General features: G+C 42.3%; 1 protein-coding gene across 8 annotated transcripts in view; it reads left to right on the forward strand.

The window, feature by feature from the left end:
* FAR2 (fatty acyl-CoA reductase 2) overlaps positions 1 to 20,755 on the forward strand; it is a 149,821-nt gene that overhangs the window by 111,724 nt on the left and 17,342 nt on the right. For 7 of the 8 annotated variants that reach the window (XM_034646258.1, XM_034646257.1, XM_034646264.1 and 4 more), the window contains 2 exons: positions 10,229 to 10,404; positions 13,349 to 13,528. In XM_034646258.1, coding sequence (XP_034502149.1) covers positions 10,229 to 10,404; positions 13,349 to 13,528 — 356 coding nt within the window. Of the gene's footprint in view, positions 1 to 4,418; positions 4,478 to 10,228; positions 10,405 to 13,348; positions 13,529 to 20,755 lie in introns of those variants that run through there. The other variant, XM_034646265.1, reaches the window with a different exon arrangement.

The following is a 20,755-nucleotide window of genomic DNA, read 5'->3' on the forward strand; positions in this document are numbered from 1 at the left end:
AGGCAAAGGCAATTGGAAACAGAAGTTTGTGTTTTAAATTCCCAAAGCCAGTTTTGTTCCATTACTATTTTTTATTTTTCCTAAGAAACTATACCACAAAAAGTGAGAGGCTTCTATGAACTTGGGACAACTAGAAAGATATCATCTTGCCAGGGATTTACATTTCCCCATGATTAACAAACACACACTTTTAAAAGAGTGTAGCTGGCCTTCAGTTCGACAGTTATTCAGCTCAGATTAGTTGAAGCATGTTAAGCCTCCCTGCCGTGGGCCATTTTCTTTCTCTTAAGGAAAAGAAAGAAAGAAAGAAAAGAAAGAAAGAAAGAAAGAAAGAAAGAAAGAAAGAAAGAAGAAAGAAAGAAAGAAAGAAAGAAAGAAAGAAAGAAAGAAAGAAAGAAAAAAAGAAAAGAAAAGAAAGAAAAATTGATTTAGTCCTGGGGATATAATAACAACCCCAGAGACAGAAGCAGTTTATTTCCTCAATCTCTTATTTTCTTTTATAATACAATTTACTAGGTAATTCAATCACTGGCATGATTTCACACATCCAACTTCTTTCCTTCCTTTTCAATTTCTTCCAGTCACATCAAGTCTTTTTCGTAAAAGCTTCATTGCACTATCCTCATTGCACTCAAAAAGTCACCAAGCCACAGGATTCCGCTTGACTCTGAAACTCATTCAGTCTGAGGAGGTACCTGCGTCACGTGGTATAATCAGTAACCTTGCAATGAATGACCCAACAAATGCACGCGCGCGCACGCACACACACACACAAGCACGTACACGCTCGCGCTGCCGTGTATGTGGAGAAGGGGTTTTCCTATGCTCCAGAGCCCACTCAGCAGCGGACGCTGCGAGGCATCTGACTTTCCTTAGGCTATTCACCCTCACAAACCTCTGTGGTATGCGTTCCTGCTACCTCACAGAGGAGACTCTTGTCCAGGAACGTTGTCGCCTGTCCAAGGAAATGCCAAGGAAGTGACAAAGAATTTACAGTCCTCTTACCTCTAAAGCTCGCGCTGTCTCCACTGCCTTGCGTGGCCTCCCCTGAGAAGCTGCGTCGGTAAGCCCCGATTGTCTTGCCCTGCTCTGCCAGTAGCACGTGTGCGGGTGGTGACCACCTCCTTAGGAAGGGAGGCGAGGGCCACGTCTGGATTAGAATCGTCGCTTTTCCTGTCCTTTCACGTGGAAAAGGGAGAGACGCCACCAATTCTGCTAGAATTGGGAGTAATCTTCAGATTGGTTTCCATCTTCTAGCCACCCTCGTTCCCTTTTGGCCCTGGGTGCCTAGTCTCAAAGAACCCTGTGAAAATGACCCTGGGGCCACAAAACATAACAAGACAATGAGCTGAGCACGGTGTCCTCCTTAGCGTGGACTACAGATTTTTATGCAAAGGGAACTAAGATTTTTTAATGCAAAATTGTTTTTAAAAATAGGGATTATATGCTGAGTCATGAGTTCTCTGAGAGCACAGAATAAGATAGTTTAGCGATTAGCATTTTTTNGGCTGCTTAGTCTCTTACTTATGACAAATGTGTTCATTTCATTATGAACACATTTGTTTCATTGCAGCTTTTCATTGCAGCAAAAACAATTTTAGAGAGATTGATATTTTATTTATTTTGCTGTCTTGCATGTGGCTTTGCTTAACAAGACATGGCTTTTCCCCACAACAACAGATAATGAGTTGCCAATAAGTCATTCAGTTGTTGTCCAGTTCAAAGAAATGTTGAGAGGTTCTTTGTCCCTTAAAGCTGTGCTGCTTTTTCCAACAATCATGTCCCATTTATACCCATTTAGGATCTTAAATTGGCTGTAATCTACTCTTAGTAACTGTTTAAGAAAACATGAAGGAGACAGTATCCATATTTGAAAAATAAAACCCCAGGTAGTTGAAATTGTATGAAGAGTGAGGTCATTAATTAAGAGTAATTGAGAGGTGAGTATCTAAAAAATGTTTTATTGAGAGAATCCTAAAAAAAGGTGGGGCTTCTTCTATTGAACTATAGTAATCAAATAAGGGAAGGGTTGCCATGAGATTATGCTGGGTTTAGAATTAATCATCTGAGGAGAGCAGGCAAAATTCAAGTTTTCCAGGGTTGGGAGTATCTTGTATGATGTTACCAGGAAATGGATTTATAAACAAAGACAGAGCTTGGCAGGTTGTGCTGGATACTTCAAGTCAACTTCTCTGGAAAAATGTGAATTACTCAATAGGCTCTCGTTTGTCCATGAGATAAATCAACTTTGAAATACCCTGGAGAGCTGTGGTTAATGAATCATGCAGGGTCACACACTGGGCTCTCGGTTCACAGAACTAATCAGGTTTAAGACAACAGAAGATAGTAACATTTTATGAAATACTTTATTGATTCCTTTCACAAGACTGTCTTTGTTTAGTAGTTTCTAGAAGGCATTAGATAAAATCAATCCCTAAGAGGAAAAATAAGGCACTTAGACAAATCAACTTTGAACCAAAAAACACCTACAAAGGGAAGGTCAGCAATCTGACGTCGTGGAGTACTAAGAAGCATCCAACAGAAATGTTAATTTCATTTTGCGTACAAGTTCCTTGTTAATTTTCAAAGACTTTTTCAGAAGGAAAAAACCGTTTCCATGTTTGGTTCAAGGCTACCCTGAAAACGAGCTGTTTGTTCCCAACCAACATTCAAAAATGAATTTCTGATTGACATTAATGATTCTGTCAAATCTCTACATGAGGCAAAGGCAATTGGAAACAGAAGTTTGTGTTTTAAATTCCCAAAGCCAGTTTTGTTCCATTACTATTTTTTATTTTTCCTAAGAAACTATACCACAAAAAGTGAGAGGCTTCTATGAACTTGGGACAACTAGAAAGATATCATCTTGCCAGGGATTTACATTTCCCCATGATTAACAAACACACACTTTTAAAAGAGTGTAGCTGGCCTTCAGTTCGACAGTTATTCAGCTCAGATTAGTTGAAGCATGTTAAGCCTCCCTGCCGTGGGCCATTTTCTTTCTCTTAAGGAAAAAAAAGAAAGAAAGAAAAGAAAGAAAGAAAGAAAGAAAGAAAGAAAGAAAGAAAGAAGAAAGAAAGAAAGAAAGAAAGAAAGAAAGAAAGAAAGAAAGAAAGAAAAAAAGAAAAGAAAAGAAAGAAAAATTGATTTAGTCCTGGGGATATAATAACAACCCCAGAGACAGAAGCAGTTTATTTCCTCAATCTCTTATTTTCTTTTATAATACAATTTACTAGGTAATTCAATCACTGGCATGATTTCACACATCCAACTTCTTTCCTTCCTTTTCAATTTCTTCCAGTCACATCAAGTCTTTTTCGTAAAAGCTTCATTGCACTATCCTCATTGCACTCAAAAAGTCACCAAGCCACAGGATTCCGCTTGACTCTGAAACTCATTCAGTCTGAGGAGGTACCTGCGTCACGTGGTATAATCAGTAACCTTGCAATGAATGACCCAACAAATGCACGCGCGCGCACGCACACACACACACAAGCACGTACACGCTCGCGCTGCCGTGTATGTGGAGAAGGGGTTTTCCTATGCTCCAGAGCCCGCTCAGCAGCGGACGCTGCGAGGCATCTGACTTTCCTTAGGCTATTCACCCTCACAAACCTCTGTGGTATGCGTTCCTGCTACCTCACAGAGGAGACTCTTGTCCAGGAACGTTGTCGCCTGTCCAAGGAAATGCCAAGGAAGTGACAAAGAATTTACAGTCCTCNCAAGGAAGTGACAAAGAATTTACCTCTAAAGCTCGCGCTGTCTCCACTGCCTTGCGTGGCCTCCCCTGAGAAGCTGCGTCGGTAAGCCCCGATTGTCTTGCCCTGCTCTGCCAGTAGCACGTGTGCGGGTGGTGACCACCTCCTTAGGAAGGGAGGCGAGGGCCACGTCTGGATTAGAATCGTCGCTTTTCCTGTCCTTTCACGTGGAAAAGGGAGAGACGCCACCAATTCTGCTAGAATTGGGAGTAATCTTCAGATTGGTTTCCATCTTCTAGCCACCCTCGTTCCCTTTTGGCCCTGGGTGCCTAGTCTCAAAGAACCCTGTGAAAATGACCCTGGGGCCACAAAACATAACAAGACAATGAGCTGAGCACGGTGTCCTCCTTAGCGTGGACTACAGATTTTTATGCAAAGGGAACTAAGACTTTTTAATGCAAAATTGTTTTTAAAAATAGGGATTATATGCTGAGTCATGAGTTCTCTGAGAGCACAGAATAAGATAGTTTAGCGATTAGCATTTTTTAAATTTTTTTTAAATTATTTATTTATTTATTTATTTATTTATTTATTTATTTATTCGACAGAGAGAGAGACAGCCAGCGAGAGAGGGAACACAAGCAGGGGGAGTGGGAGAGGAAGAAGCAGGCTGGGATCACACCCTGAGCGGAAGGCAGACGCTTAACCGCTGTGCCACCCAGGCACCCCGATTAGCATTTTAGATAAACATGCAAATGAAAACACGGAAGCCCCAAGAGGTGAGTAACTTGCCCCAGTCACACAGCTAATGAACAGCAGAACTGGGATTCAAACCCAGGCCTGCCTGGCTCAGAAGAGCCTGCGATCTTTCTCAGTGGCTCTCACCCCGTGTGACTCAGACTCACTGGAGAGCTGGCTCAAAAGTACAGGTGCCCAGGCTTCAACTCAGAACTGAGTTAGAATCTCCAGGGTCGGGATACTCGGGGTTTTGGTTTTTGTTTTTTGTTTTTTTAAAACAACTTTCTAGGGGCGCCTGGGTGGCACAGCGGTTAAGCGTCTGCCTTCAGCTCAGGGCGTGATCCCGGAGTTATGGGATCGAGCCCCACATCAGGCTTCTCTGCTATGAGCCTGCTTCTTCCTCTCCCACCTCCCCTGCTTGTGTTCCCTCTCTTGCTGGCTGTCTCTATCTCTGTCGAATAAATAAATAAAATCTTAAAAAAAAAAAAAAGAAATAAAATAAAACAACTTCCTAGTGAACCCTGCTATGTGCCAAAGTTCGATTACCACACTGCTACCCCGTACTGCTCTATGGTCCTATTGAAATGGTCCTCACTAAAGCAATAAAAACTTCTTGGGTAATCCTTTCTATTTTAGGAGAGTTATTAGTGGACAAACAAAATCGTGATATTTTGTAAATTTTCGTGAATCTACATTGGGTATGATAGTTTCTGCCTCAATTTACTTGTATTTACTTGTTATTTAATGGTTCTCAGATTATATCCTTTCTTGCTAAGTCCTTGCTTGAGAGCTAACTTACTGATTTGCTTTTACTCAGCACTACAAAATTTCTCCCATAAATGTTACAGGTTCTTTTTTGTTTTAGGACACCTGGTACCCCACAGAGATTGCCCTTTAGTTTAAGAGACCTTACCTTTTTTTCCCAATTAAAAATACTAGGCAAATTTTGATGGATTACTGGAACTAGAGAACATAGTTATATTTGAAGAGAGGGACTCAATATATTGAATAAAGATCAAAGACTATCAAGATTATTAAAGATACGGTGACTTTTGGGGCACCTGGGTGGCTCAGTCAGTTAAGCATCTGCCTTCAGCTCAGGTCATGACCCCAGGGTCCTGGGCACACTCTCTCTCTCTCAAGCAAATAAATTAAAAAAACAAAACAAAACAATGATTTTCACTGGTCCCCAGAAAGTAGCAACTGAACCCTCTGTGGGTACCTCCAAAGTGAGGTCATGCGAGGGGCACCTGGGTGGCTCAGTCAGTTAAGTGTATGTCTTCAGCTCAGGTCATGATCCCAGGGTCCTGTGTCAGACTCCCTGCTTGGTGGGGAGTCTGCTTCTCCCTCTCTCTCTGCCCCTCCCCTTGCTCATGCTCACTTGTGTTCTCTCAAATACATAAAAATAAAATCTTAAAAAAAGGTCATGTGGATAGCAAGTTAATTGTAGAAATCCAAGTTTAGGACCTCTACATTGTTTCAAAAACGTAATATAAATGTCACACCCCCAACCCCTTGCCCAATTCCTGCTTCTAATAAAAACGCAGTTGTAGTGTTTGGCTATAAAAGTCATACCCAAGGAGTTTATTGAATCCAGAAAAATTCTCTTTCTGGTCTTCTTTCCACTGAATTTTCTCACTTAGGATATGTAGTTTTTTCTCCTGCCTCTGGGCTATCAGTAACTATTGTCATATACGGAATGGTCTCTTGTGTTTAAAACATATTAAGAGGGGCGCCTGGGTGGCACAGCAGTTAAGTGTCTGCCTTCGGCTCAGGGCGTGATCCCTGCGTTGTGGGATCGAGCCCCACATCAGGCTCCTCTGCTATGAGCCTGCTTCTTCCTCTCCCACTCCCCCTGCTTGTGTTCCCTCTCTTGCTGGCTGTCTCTATCTCTGTCGAATAAATAAATAAAATCTTTAAAAAAAAAAACATATTAAGAGAGAAAAATCCTTGCTGTGTAATGTCAAATCGATAGAACACTCTTAGACTTTCCAAGAGAAATGTATAGCTTTGTTGCCAGTTTGGGATTTTTATTTTTTTAAATATTTATTTATTTGAGAGAGAGAGAGAGTGAGGGGGAGGAGGGGCAGAGGGAGAGGGAGAGAGAATCTTTTTTTTTTTTAATTTTATTTATTTATTCAACAGAGATACAGACAGCCAGCGAGAGAGGGAACACAAGCAGGGGGAGTGGGAGAGGAAGAAGCAGGCTCATAGCAGAAGAGCCTGATGTGGGGCTCGATCCCATAACGCCAGGATCATGCCCTGAGCCGAAGGCAGACGCCCAACCGCTCTGCCACCCAGGTGCCCCGAGAGAGAGAACCTTAAGCAGAGCTTAAGGGGGAGCTCAGTCTCACCACCCTGAGATCATGACCTGAGCTGAAATTAAGAGTAGTATGCTTAACTGACTGAGCCACCCACAGGCCCAAGTTTGAAACGTTTAGAAAGCCTCTTAGCTGTGATCTTTCAGTGACCACAGAAAAGCATCCTGCCTTGTCAAGAACAGGGTTTCAGGAAATGGAAACACACACAGCAGCCCCTCCTTGAGTCTTCGTCCATGGCAGGTAGCTACTCCGCTCTTTACCTTCGCAGTCCTGTGCCATTACGTAAAGACCATAGAGAAGGAATATGATAAACTTCGTAAATAACTACATTAACTTCTTTGTTGCTTGACCTTCAATGATATTTTTGAAATTGTATATTTTTTCTTCACTCGTGTGTTCCATCTATTTTTTTTTTTCTTACCTTTACTGAATGTCTCACATCAGCAAAAGAACCTTTCAGAAGAGCTGGTGTCCACTGAGGACCCATTTGCAGCATTTCTTCTGTCCTTCGGTTGTATCATTATTACAAAAGCAAAGTTTCTGCTCTGAGCCTTTCCGGGTCCTGGTCGCAATCAATGCAGAGGACCCAAGGGACTACTTTGTTTCTTCTTGTGGTAGTTATCCGCTGTCTTTCAACCCACCAACACAAAAGAGCCGGTTAACGATTTCAGGAATCAAGCTCCCACTCCTGGTTCCGTGACTGTTCCTACAGTAATTAATTTCAGTGTAACAAGCAACACTTGAGTCTTTTCAATGAACTGGGTACTGTCCGGCATAAAACGATAAACAAGAACCAAGGAGTTGGCCACCGGGAGGGGTAAATTTAAGCCCTGACTTTAAAACTGGACATGAATTTTCCAAATTAATGTTTCACCAAGTACTGTACCTGGACCACCAGACCTGTCTGTGGAGCCGGTTACGAAATACAGCTGCCCGGGTCACATGCCAAACCTATTGAGTCAGGATCTCGGAGGGTAGAGTAAGGAAGTCATTTTTAATTGGTTCCTAGATTTTTCTTATGCCTACACAGTTTGAAAACCACTGATGTCCTGTAACTGCCCTGGACAGTTGTAAAGGGAAATGAGTCAAACCTCATTGTTCATTAACAATTAATCGGCGTTAACACTCCAGCTGAAGAAATTCTCACCTTGGAATCAATTCAAATGGACCAGAGAATTTGATGTAAAATGCAGATTCCTGGGTGTGCCCCAGTCATTTCTTCTTTAGTGGGTGGGGCCGGAGGCTGGAAATATGCACTTTTAATGTGCATCCCAGTGATTCCAAGACAGTTCACTTGGTGGGTAACACTTTGAAAAGCACTGACCTGCTGGATGGCGTTGGCTGTAATCTCAGCAGTCTATTTAGGATGGGGCAACATTTAAGAAGTGTTAAATTGTGAGAGGCTGGAGCAAAATGGTGAGATGCCAGATGAAGCAAGTCATATTAGTGGGCATGGATAGCATAGTAAAATGTGACCCTCCCTTAGCCCTGTGGTTTGAATCGCAATAGCCAATTCACTGATTTATTTCAATTGACCATAATAAATCCCATCTGGATTAGAAAACTTAGACTTTAAAAAACAATCACACAATGTTCACTCAGATATGCCCTCTCACTGGAAAATGTAATCAATGAATAGAATATAGATCAGAACACTATTTCCTGAAATGGTAATTATCTCCATTTATCACATTTGCACAGGTGGGCTAAAAGTACAATATGGTGTAGCAGGATTCTCTGCCTTTTAAAAACCGAAGGCAAAAGAAAATCTGTATGGCAGCTTACATCATGTGTGAGGAACTCCTTTGCTGGAAGGATGAACACTAAAGTCATTTTCCACTTATTACTCTAATGCAGCCAGAAGTCATCACAGGCCAAAGTCGAAGTCTCCACAGAACCCTAAATAAATTTCTTGTGAATAAAATCTGTCATCTAGACTCAAAACAGAACCTCCTGCAAATCCAGTTATTAAAAGGGGGGGAAGTTGTGCAAATTTTAGATAAATTTATCCCAAAATATCCAATTTGTCACATGATTAACATGGACTACGGGATGGAAACCATTTGACAGTGAAAACCAATCTTTAGCATGCTTATGATTCATCCAGATTACAAAAGCTGTTAACTCTCTTTCTGGAGGAGCCAGAATGACCTTTGTTGAGAATGTCCCTCAGACACTGTATCCACCTCATTAGTTGCAAATGTCAAAAAAGCTTTGAAGATTGATCTCACGTCCAAACTCTTCAGAGCTGAAGTCCCATGCTGCTGCAAGGCTGATCCTGCCATGCAGAAAACATGGTAGCTCAAAGGCGGAAGTATATTAACTCATCAGGCCAATATGTGGACTTGACCTCTGTCCCAGATCACCTTACTGAATTCCCAGAAGGGCCTCTGAACATGGTCTTGCCTGATTCCAGAATATGAGACATGATTTTTCTGATAACCTTAAATCAATTTTTTATTACCCAATAAAAAAACATAGGGTAGAGCTCCAGTGGAGGGAAGAAGCCTGCTACTCAGAATCAAGGAATAGATGCAAACATTCTTCGGGGGCAGAAGGGGTGAAGGGGACGGGCTCGGCTACTCTACTATGATTAAAACCACAGACTAATTTTCTCTGTGCCTAACCTTTCTAAACATTTAACCTTACTTTTCCTCACTGCTAAAAGCCCCAGCCAATACTGCAGTAGAATTTCCTGTTGTCAAGACAGGTTGAAACTAAGATCATTTTGTTAAAATTATATTCTTTGAGAAAATGGAAAATACCAACTGGATCTAGGAACTTGCATGTGGAGGGGAAAGTAGAGACTGTTCCATCTGAACAAGGGTAATAAAAGCTAAAACTCCCAGTGCTCTTTCCCTTTCCTTTGTAAACAAATTAGAATATTAAGAAATCAATTAAAATCCCATAAAAAGTACATGAGCTCATGTAATTCTCTTACTAGACAATAACTGCCATCTATATTGGAATGAGGTTATATAAAAGTTGTATTTGTTTTGCCCATTACAAATTTGCCGAATTTGTTATTTTCTAATTATGTTTGTACTGCTAAGCCTATTGTTCCTCTGGGCCAGTTAACTAAGTTGTTTCGAACTTGTGCCCGTGAAACCTCCCTTGGAAAGGCTGGTGATTTTGTTGGTAGCTTGTAAAGGTTGATAATTTTGCACTGAAAACCGTATTTCCCAGGCAAGAATGGAAACAATCACCACGTATAAACGCGAAGCTGCCTTGTCGGGGAAAAGAGGATGGGGCAGGATATGGACAACTCACTGTCACTCCTTCACCCTGCAGGCAAAGCTCAAAATATACTCCTTACTGGTTATTAGAACTGATTTTTTCGAAAATGCCTTCTTGGAGTGATATTACACATTAAACCAGGTTTTGAGAATTGTGATGAGACAAGTCAGCAAAAACAAGAGCAACGTGATGGTGATGGCGCTCTCTGCATATTGATTTATGTTTCTGTTTTAGCTGTTTGAAAAAGTCAAAGAAGTTTGTCCAAACGTGCATGAGAAGATCAGAGCTGTCTATGCGGATCTCAATCAGAATGACTTCGCCATCAGCAAGGAGGACATGCAGGAGCTTCTCTCCTGTACAAACATTGTCTTCCACTGTGCGGCCACCGTGCGCTTCGATGATCACCTGAGGTACATGCCCATTTCCCCCTCATGGCGTGTGTGCGCACGCGCATGTGCGTGTACACGTGTGTGTAAGTTTCTTTGTGGTTTCTGTTTAAAAAGATAATATGCAAATGATGAATCACTAAATTCTACCCGAGACTAATAATATACTACATGTTAACTAAATTGAGTTTAAATAACATTTTTTTTTAAAAGGTATATTCTCAATGAAAAAAAATATTCAAAGGAGTAAAACTTCTTCAAAAATCTCACCACCCAGAACTTACTATTAATATTATGGAGAGCATCCACTCCAGCTTTTCTTTACACATCCATAATAAAGTAGACTTATGTTCAGCTTCACCAAAAAATGGCATCATATTGATAATTCTTTAGCAACTTGCTTACTTATATCTTTGGATATCTTTCATTGTCAATAGATATTCTTTACAATTTCTTATGACTGCATGACATTCCATTATTACATGTATATAGTATACTCGACCAGTTCTGTATTGGTGGGGATTTTTGGATTGCTCTGTTTTTTTCACAATTATAAACAACACTTCAGTGAACATCTCTGTGCTTGCATTTTTTTATACCATTGTGTGCTTCACTTTGGGTAAATGTCCAGAAGTAGAATTGTTAGAGATGTACCAGATGTGCCCAGGTTATAAACAGTTTACATTTTGACATATAATGCCTCATTGTTTTCCACAAAGGTGGTACGGACTTGCATTGTCCCTGTGCATGTGAACGCTCGTTTCTGACACCCCCAGCCATACCACATTATAATTCTTTATTTTTAATGTTGCCAATACAATGGAAATACCACTGCATATTTTGAGTTTGCTTTTATTGATAATTAGAAAAGTCGAAGATGTGGAAACACTGATTGGCATTTTATTCATTCGTGCCATGCCTATTCATGTTCTTTGCCGGTTTTCTACCAACACATTTTTTTCTTGTTGATTTTAAGACTTGTTAGAATGGTTAGCATATTGATTTTTTTGTCCTTCATAAGGCTCAGAGTATTTTGTTTGTCACTTGTCCTCAACTACTTTTATTATTTATGCAGTTATTCATAATGTCTTCTACCATTTTTATTGCTTCATTTTCACCTTTAAATCTCTGACCCATTTAGAGTTTATTTGCCTATAAAGAGAAATAGGAAAATTCTATAAAAAGGAAAGTGATGTGGGTGTGAATGTAGAGTAGCTCTGGAAAATTTTCTAACAGATGGCCACTTCTTAAGCAACATTTATTAAATGATTTGCTTTTACTCTTTGTTTAAATGAGGCTCTTATACTGAATTTCCATTGTTGGACTCTTTATTTTGTTCCATTACTTAGGCTTTCTCTGCCAACACCACACTATTTTATTACCGTAATTTTTATTTTATTACGCAATTATACACACATCATCATCCTCTTTTTACAGAATTTTCCTGACTATTCTCACCTGCTTATCTGTCTTGATTAAACTTAATTTTTCCAACTCCTTAAAAAGTTGGGAATTTGATCGGGATTACCTTGAATATGTCGACTAAGTCAGAAAAACTTAACATATTTAAAACATTGGCTCTTCCTATCCAAGAACAATATATTGTTTATTTTTCTATAACCCTTAATGAAGTTTTATCATTTTTTTGTATATAGTCTGTTCATTTATTCTTTTTTTTTTTTTTAAGGATTTTATTTTTATTTATTCGACAGAGAGAGAGACAGCCAGCGAGAGAGGGAACACAAGCAGGGGGAGTGGGAGTGGAAGAAGCAGGCTCATAGCAGAAGACTGATGTGGGGCTTGATCCCATAACGCCGGGATCACGCCCTGAGCTGAAGGCAGAGGCTTAACCGCTGTGCCACCCAGGCGCCCCTGTTCATTTATTCTTGATATATTTTTTAAATGCTCAGGTTTGAATATGTGCCAGCTTTTTCCTTTAACATAACTTTTATAAATGGACACTACTGAATGAATCATAGCCTGTCCCAGGGTGGTTTTTTTTTTAGCTCTTTTGTTTGTTTCCCATATATACAATTATGTAATCTGATAGGGATTTTCGTGACTGCCTTTGCAACTTTTATATCTGCTAATTCATTTTGTTTTCCTCTCTAATTACCGGGTGGAAGTTCAGAGCAGTATTAAGTAGCAGTAGAGACTGTCGGCATTCTTCCTGGCCCTGACTTTGAAAGCAGTGCTCCTGACTTTTCACCATTAAACATGGTACAGGCTAGCAAAGGGAAAGGGGTATATTTTAATCATGTATTCTTCTTTTAGTGAATTTTTAAAAATTAAATTAGAGATGGATACTGAATGTCATTTTAAATCTTTTCAAAATGCATATAGAGGATCATTTAGTTTTTCTCTTTTTTTATTGTCTTTTTTAGTTAGAGTAATAGGGTCCCTGATACTGTATAAACCGTGTGTGTCTAGAACAAACCATTTCATTGTCATCACGCATCGTGCTTATATAACTTGGTGTTCTATTAGCTGAAGTTTAGGATTTTGACATCGGTTTTTAGGTCTGACCTGGACCTTTGCAATAAAAATTTCTATTTCTCATTCGCCATCCACTGTTGCTCTCCTACAATTCATTTGAATTTTGCCGCTTCTTGAGTTAGATGCTCAATTTATGGATTTTTATATTTTGAATAGCTGCTGAAGAAGCCCCTTTATACATTCAGAGGATCATGATTTTTTTCCTTCCAGCCGAGTTAGAACCGAGCCGTCTCTAAGTGCAATGTGAAGAACGCTTCAGGGACTAGGATTTATGTGGCAGAATGCACCATCGCCATAGAGCAGGGTCCAGGCATCACACAGCTGTGTAGCCATGACCCACGCCTTTCTTCCTGGTCCTCTGGTGCAGCCACAAAGATCAGATGGTCCTGCCTGTTGTTGGAGTAGGTGAAGTTCCAGCAAGGCGGGATGTCGAGTTGCCTCACTGTGCTTCCTTGTGCTTCACCTCCTGCAGACACGCCGTGCAACTTAACGTCACGGCCACCCAGCAGCTCCTGCTTATGGCCAGTCAGATGCCAAAGCTCGAAGCCTTCATACATATCTCTACGGCCTTTTCCAATTGTAACCTGACGCACATCGATGAAGTCATCTACCCCTGCCCTGTGGAGCCAAAACAAATCATCGACTCCATGGAGTAAGTGGGGTCACAGGAGGGGGTCAGGGGGTGGGCAGATTGTGGTTCTGTTTGATTCTTTGCAGTCGTTCATTAATGAGGTAACAAAGCAAGACCCCCCCCCGCAGCAGCAGCTTCACAAAGGCGCCAGCTTTGCTCCCCGACCCCTGCTGTTGCCTCCCCCCATACCCCCCCGCCCCGTGGGGAGGGAGGACAGCGGGGGACACGCATGGGAAAATGCCACAGAAGAGTTTTGTGGAATCGTTTAGGGCGGTAATAGGTGCACAGGACTGCTTTCCAGGGAGGTGGCTTCTCACTTCCTACTGAACTGGGCATGGGCACTGACGGAAGTCGAGTGTCCGGTGGGAAAGTGGAGAAGAAAGCTTTCCGCGTCACACCTGCCGGGCTTCTGCAGCTTCCTCTCTGTGCGGCCTTGAGGCGTGCCTTGGCCTCTCTGTGCCTCAGTTCCTTCATTTGTGAAATGGGGCTGACGATAGTGCCCATCTTGTGGTGATGGTAAGTTGAGTTATATAAAGCAGTCGTTGTGCTCGGGAGTGTTTAATAGCAGTTAATCAAAAGGTTAAGAAAGAAGAACCCATAGGTAAGCGGAAATCCTCCCAGGTCTGGCAGAACGTGTGGCTCTCCTGGTCTAGGAGGTTGAGATACACTTTCCTTACTGTCCTGTTGTGGAGGAAAAATAATGCTCTAGCATCTTTCTCGTCTCGCCTCCTAACAGGAACCACTTTGTTCTTAGAACGTGGCCCTGGTCTCAGGATAAGTGTGTTTTTGTTTTCTGCGTCTTCATTCTTCTGTTCAATTTACCAAGTTTATCGTGTTTAAAAAAAAAAAAACTGCAGAAAAAGTATTACAACAGAGAAAATAAACTACTTCACTATGAAATTTGTCACATTTGAATTTCACGTAATACTATGTCTCTATTTAAGATAGATAGACTCCTTAAAATGAAGCTTAGCTAAATCAAGAGTGCGTTCCCTTCAGGGCAAGCATTTTTATCTCCTACAGCTCTGAGAATAGATATTTTTACCTGTCATTTTAAAGTATCCGGGACAAAGAAGAATGAAAGTCATCTAAAGGACCTGGAGGTTACCTCAAGTCGCTAGGAAGCACTGATTTGCTTAAGTGATGCAAAGCAACCTTCCGAGCACACAGCTTGTCAGGAGAGTTGGAGAAGAGATGCTCTGATGCCCCAAGTCGGTACAGGAGAGTGGACGTGGAAAGCCTCAGTGTGTTTTCAGCTGGCATCGATCTGTTTTCAGTTAGCTGCCCTCTCCTAGTTTGGTTAGCTGTCTCGTGGTCCCCGTGGTGCTTACATATTTGCTATGCTCAGGAAAGGGGCAGACCTGCTCTGATTCCAGACCCTGCTGCTGAGATTCCAAACCCTCACCCCACTGCTGACCTGTCCGGCACCCGACAGATCACAGCCTTGTGTGAGCAGTACCGGAGTCTCGCCAAGTTGGCCAGAGGAAAGAGGAGATGAAGATTCAGTTCACCCCCGGCGAGGGGCTTCTCCAGGTCCTCTGTAGCACTTCCGCCCTCTCAAACTGCGTCCAGACTCTAGTCCAGATCCAGGACCCCTTGATCTCCAAGGAGAATAAACGCACCTCCCAGAAGAGGAGTTGATTTCTCTTCAGGTGCTCAGCACTTACCATCCGTCCCCGCTCTGTGTCCCCTGGTGAAAGCAGGGGATCGCCACACGATTCATGATCAAACCATCATTGGCATTTGTACAAAACTCATGTCTGTCATTCACTGCTCCCCAAGGAATATAATTATTTTGAAAAATATACAGCCAAACAGATCTAAAAATGAAATAAATTTTTTCTCAACAGAATACATTTTGCATGCAATTAAGGAAAGAAGGTTTTTGTTTTTGTTTTAAACAGGGAAAAGTCATAACCACAATTTATTAATGCAGGATTTTATATTCAGGACCACCTTTCCAGCCTCATGTCCATCAAGCCCCCCTTTATGTGTGCGCTGTAGTCACACTGAAGTCATTAGCCCTCTCCCTCAGGCCTCTCTGCCTTGGCTTATGACAGTTCTGTTTCTAGAAACTACCTCCCCTCTGCTTCCCTGGTTAATTCCTACTCCGACATCGGAGCTCTCCTCTGGAAGCCGTTGGGCTGAAGCGGCCTTCCCTAGTGCTCCCATAGGAGCCCGTGCCCATCTTTACCATTGCTCTTCCCCAGGTTATTCGAAATATCTGGTTGGTTGTCTGTGTCCTCTATTGGCAATGAGTTTGGCGAAGGAAGGGAATGTCTCTTGCTCGTTCTTGCTTTCAGTGCCAGCACGTGGTAGGGACTCGAATACGTGCTGAATGAATGAAGTGTTGTTGATGGAATGAGGTGACCATTGTTCACACTGTTCCGGCTGAGGTTTGTTGGTAGGTTGGCTTAGACAAACGTGAGGATAGATGGCAGAATTCCAGAGCAAGCTTGTTATAGTTGGGGATGTGAAGCCCTATGTGTAAAATACCCATATGTCCTGTCTTATCCCTATTTCCAATGGCCCGTTTTTTCCTCTTAAACTTCTAATAAAACCTCTGTGTTAAGTCTGGCATCGTGCTTTGAATAAAGCCTAGCAACCCTTCATCAGCTACACCATTGTTTGTGACGGTTTCTACAACCCCTATAACAGACGGCATTTTCTGAAGCTTTAAGAAACAGCACTAAAGTTACTCTGATTAATATCAATTCGTCTAAATTTAGTTACTTTGATTTAAGAAAATATGTTTTCTCTGATTTCTATTTTGTAATTGACCTGTGGTTAAAATAAAATGAATTTCTGAGACTTTTAGGTTTCTATTCCTCTTGAAAGTTTTTATTAATGGTGGCCTCAAGGGGTCTAGGAGCTGTCATTGTTCTTGGTATTCCCAGGGTCCTCATTTTTTAGAAAGGAACCAGGTGTTAGGACTACAAGAGGGTCTTGAGGCCGTGCTCTGGGCTTTGTGATCGCGAGAAAATCACGCATGTGAATGTGCTAATTAGATGGGAGGGGCAGGCAGAGTCCTTCCACATTGTATATGTAATATTGATCCTAATGTATACTTTAGATATCTTACCATTTTGTCAATTATACTTCAGTAAAGCTGGGGGGAAAGAATTAAAAAAAAAAAAGGTCATTCGTGACAAAATAAAATAAACCTTTCTTTTCCCCCAAAACCAGTTTAATGAGAGTTCCCATTCTGGGAAATAAAAGGGGATTTGCACTTTTTGCCAGGACCTTTTTCAGTTGCATAGGCCCAATGACACTGCTCAGTGTTGTTCATAAAGGGACTGGGCCTGTGAACCCAAACTGACACCTACCAGCCCTCCCCCATCCCCTTCAGCCCACCCTGCTTCCGTCCTCCCACAGCTCGAGACTGCCAGGCCTCAGCTCCCTTTCTTCAGCCCGTATATGAAAACTTCCAGAATTCCCCTGGTCCTGAACAGTGGCTGAAAGATGAAATTTGATTGTGTCAGAATAAACTTTGAGCATGTTAGTATAACCACATTGTAATAATAGCTTCAATTGGGAGTTAATGCTTCATATCGGTGCCACCATTCTTACCCATCTCTCTGTCTTCGTATTTCTAGCTTCTGCAATTAGGGATTTTTACCCCTAGAAACTCCTGTGTGTAAATGGACGAGGGACTACCAATGAAATTCCAGTTTCCCAGAATAGCGGCTCAAGTAGAATGTTTTTTAGAGTGCACATAACTGACCAGGAAAGATTGCTGCTTTCCCTCTTGTTCAGGCCAAGTTAACTCCTCTTAGGAGAGATGGAAGAAAAGGATTTTTGCTCCTATATAAAAACTTGAAATAACTAGAGTCAGAAACTAGAAAAGTGGATCCCTAAATATTTACTGCTTTATTTAGCAACCTTAAATCAATCTAGTAAATATGCAGTAAGAAGGGAGGGACAGCTATGAATCATCACTGAGCAATTATTGTGAGTAAAGGCACTTTCACAGACATTCCATTCCTTCCCATAATATTATTGTAGGGTTGCTAGTATGTATCATCACGATTGCGCTAATAAAGGAGCAGAAGCTCCGAGAGGCTAAGTAACTCTTCAGAAGCCTCTCAACCAATAAGTTACAGGGACCCCTGTTTCTCCATGGCCACATGATTCTGGTCCCATGGCTCTTTTTGGTACTCCCGCATACTTGGCAGTGTGAGAGATTAGAAGGTGTCTTCTTAAAATCCAGACCGTGTTCTCAAGGAGCTCACAACAAAACACAAAGTAGAACAGGGGAGCATTAAATACGGAGTGTGTAGAGGAAGCAGGCCCTATTAAGTTAGACGGAGTTGGTGGCCGTCTAGGGGCTCTGTGGAGACAGGCACACACGGGACACGGACTTGGGACAGGAGGCGCGGTGTGGAGAAGTGAAATGAGAGCACATGCTAGGCACAGCCACAGAAGCAGGAAAACTGGGGGCACGTGTGGATATGGCCATCCGTCCACGTCGGCAGCAGGGGTGTTACATGGAGGGAAGCTGTTACAGGTGCAGCCGGGAAGATGGGCGGGGGCCATACTGAGAGTTTGAATACCGTGCGGAGGACCGTATTTAATTCTACAGGCAATGGGGATCCACGGCGGGAGGGTCAAGTATGTGTGTGTAGGGGGCGGTTTTGGTTGGTTGGTTGGTTGGTTGGTGGTTCCATTTTGTTTTCATCAAAAAGGGACTTGGATGAAAGTGGGCTTTAGGAATCTTAGTAAGGTCATGGAGGAAGGGGGGTGGACCCACATGGGCAGTCTCGAGAAGCAGGGACAGCCGTGACTGCCATGTTATGGGGTGGAGATCTAGAACTGGGGTGTGGCAACAGGTATAAAAAAACACCTCTGTTGCGGACAGAAAAACCAACGGGATGTGGCAACTCCTTTGCACCTGGGCTTACGCACACCTGTCTAATCAACTGTCAGATTCCATCTCTAATGCCAGGGATGTAACTCCTTCAAAGTTCAAGTCTACTGAAGGTTTTACTCCGAGAAGCAATGCCTTTCTGAGGGCGAATCCCAATGTGTTCAAGGCTACCGTTTGTGGGATGGCGTCCTCTCAAATTGCTGATCCCCCTGTTTACCTGAGCGTAACAATCACCACTCCACTGGTGAAAAGTCAAGGTGATCAAGCTGTCACCCCTAGGGATTGATTTGGAGGTTCTAAGATGGCACCCAGGGAGCTGAACTTTTGTCATCGGCCCCACGTAAGTCTCACTGATGAGCAGGCGAATTTGGGGAAAAGGGCCTCAAAGTGCGTTTTCATTTAAGGCTCTCCTTTAGGTTCACTCATCTTCCAGTCACCGATGCGCCCTGGCCTCCCCACTGTCCTTGCTCGGCCCCTCCATTCCTAGAGGCTTTCATCGGTGAAAAGTTCCCGATAGATTTGTACCTACTGAAAATCAGGCTCTTGGAGCTGCCTGGCGTCTAGAAGCACCGCTAGTCCACAATGTGAAAAAGAGAAGGTATGTTTGCTCAAACACTGACTGCAGTCAGCTGAGACAGAAATAGGAAAGGAGGTCAGATGTCGGAAAGTAGTCTTGCCTGGTGCTGACTATTAACACTAAGAAAGTGCATCTATTCTGGGGGAAAGGAAAACACTCATTTTGATATTTGTAGACTGTATAGGCTTAAGACGGCATCCAAGCAGCTGAGAAGAAACCTGAAAATTCTGTGCACTTTTACTGTTCCCAGGCTTTAAATACAAGTCAGAGCCAGGTTAGACAGTTTCCTAGACAGACTGCATGATTTTCACGTTATCAGGCCATTGGGGACCAGAAGAGGTGCTCAGTCGAAGTCTAGAGGGAAATGCAGAGGCCAGTTCACCGCGAGCGTTAAGCACAGGTATACCCTTCTCCCCCCGTACAAGGTTTAAATTTGCTCCGAAGCCAACTCTGCCATGTTGAAATTGGTCAACATGCAGCCTTTCAGCTTCTCAACACTTGTCGTCACAGCCAACTGGATATTTTAACTTCCAATTTTGCTTCATTCTCTACAAACACATCCCCTCCTCCCTTCCTTCCCCACAGTCTCCCTTCAACCCCACTTCGCCCTGAGTTCCCCCCGGGCTCTCCTGCCGGTGTCCATCTCCGCTTCCCAAAACGTTATTCAGAACACGAACTGGCCGGTTCAGACTGTGTGCGGGAGAGTCCTCACGGACCGAATAAGGCAGCAGGTGACAGGGCGCAGAAGGTGACTTGGACACGGAGAGAAGCAGCATAACCCCTGCTCTCTGGGACTCATTATAACATGCGGGAACTGACACAGGAACCTGCCGCATGGGCACTGCAAGAATCAAGGGAAGAACGTAATTGAGCTGAGAGAAGGAGAGAGCAAACATGCCACGAGGCCACGTGTCCAGTACTGACTCTGCAGAAAGCGTCACCCGATACGCCGCTCGTCTTGCCCTGCTTGTCGCCTAAGAAAACTAGGAGGAAAGACATATTACTCTTGCCATTTCCTTTAGTAAATACCTAAATTATGAATGCTATTAGGAGGTCGATTCAGTAAGTTTCAGCCCCCCCCAAAAAAAAGACAGTAATATTTACAGGAAATTGCGTGTACGTTGCTTTCCAAAATCTTCACTAACTTTTTGCTTCTTTTGAAGCAACGTAAGTAGAAGTTTAGAATCTGGGACCTATGGGTTCAAAACATCTCAGGTGACCTGAAGAGCATTTGGTTAATTTTAGAATTAACTTTTATTTATAGAATAAATTTATAGAATATATTTTTATTAAAATTTATAAATCTATAAATTTATAGAATATACTTTTATTTATAGAGTGTCTTTTTTTCCACGCCAACTTATTTACTGTTCTAACAACAAATTAAGAACAGACAGCAGCAAATCAGACTTTGGTAAAGAAGAGCGTGAACTGGTCGTAGGTCCCCAGAAGTGTATCACTTAACCCTCGCGTGTGTGTGCTTCTTACACCAATGTCCTCTTTGAACCCAGGAAGTGGCTGGATGAGATGGGCCCGGGGCTGTTTGCCTACATCAGAAAAGATATTTTAAAGCCATCTACTACTTTCGTAGATACATGCCCGTTGATTGTTTTACCAAACATAAAAATGCCTTCGGTTTATAGGCTTTTTGCTTTATCAAAGAGCTTTAAGTGCAGTTGTGAATATGCCTGTTTGTTCTCATGATAACCCGAAAATTGGAACAGCTATAATGATCGCCATTTTTCACCAGTAAAAACTGAGGAATCAAGAAGATAATTCTGTGGAATACAGGCAGAGCCACAAG

This window comes from Ailuropoda melanoleuca, chromosome 16 (assembly GCF_002007445.2).
Source record: "Ailuropoda melanoleuca isolate Jingjing chromosome 16, ASM200744v2, whole genome shotgun sequence".
NCBI lineage: Eukaryota > Metazoa > Chordata > Mammalia > Carnivora > Ursidae > Ailuropoda > Ailuropoda melanoleuca.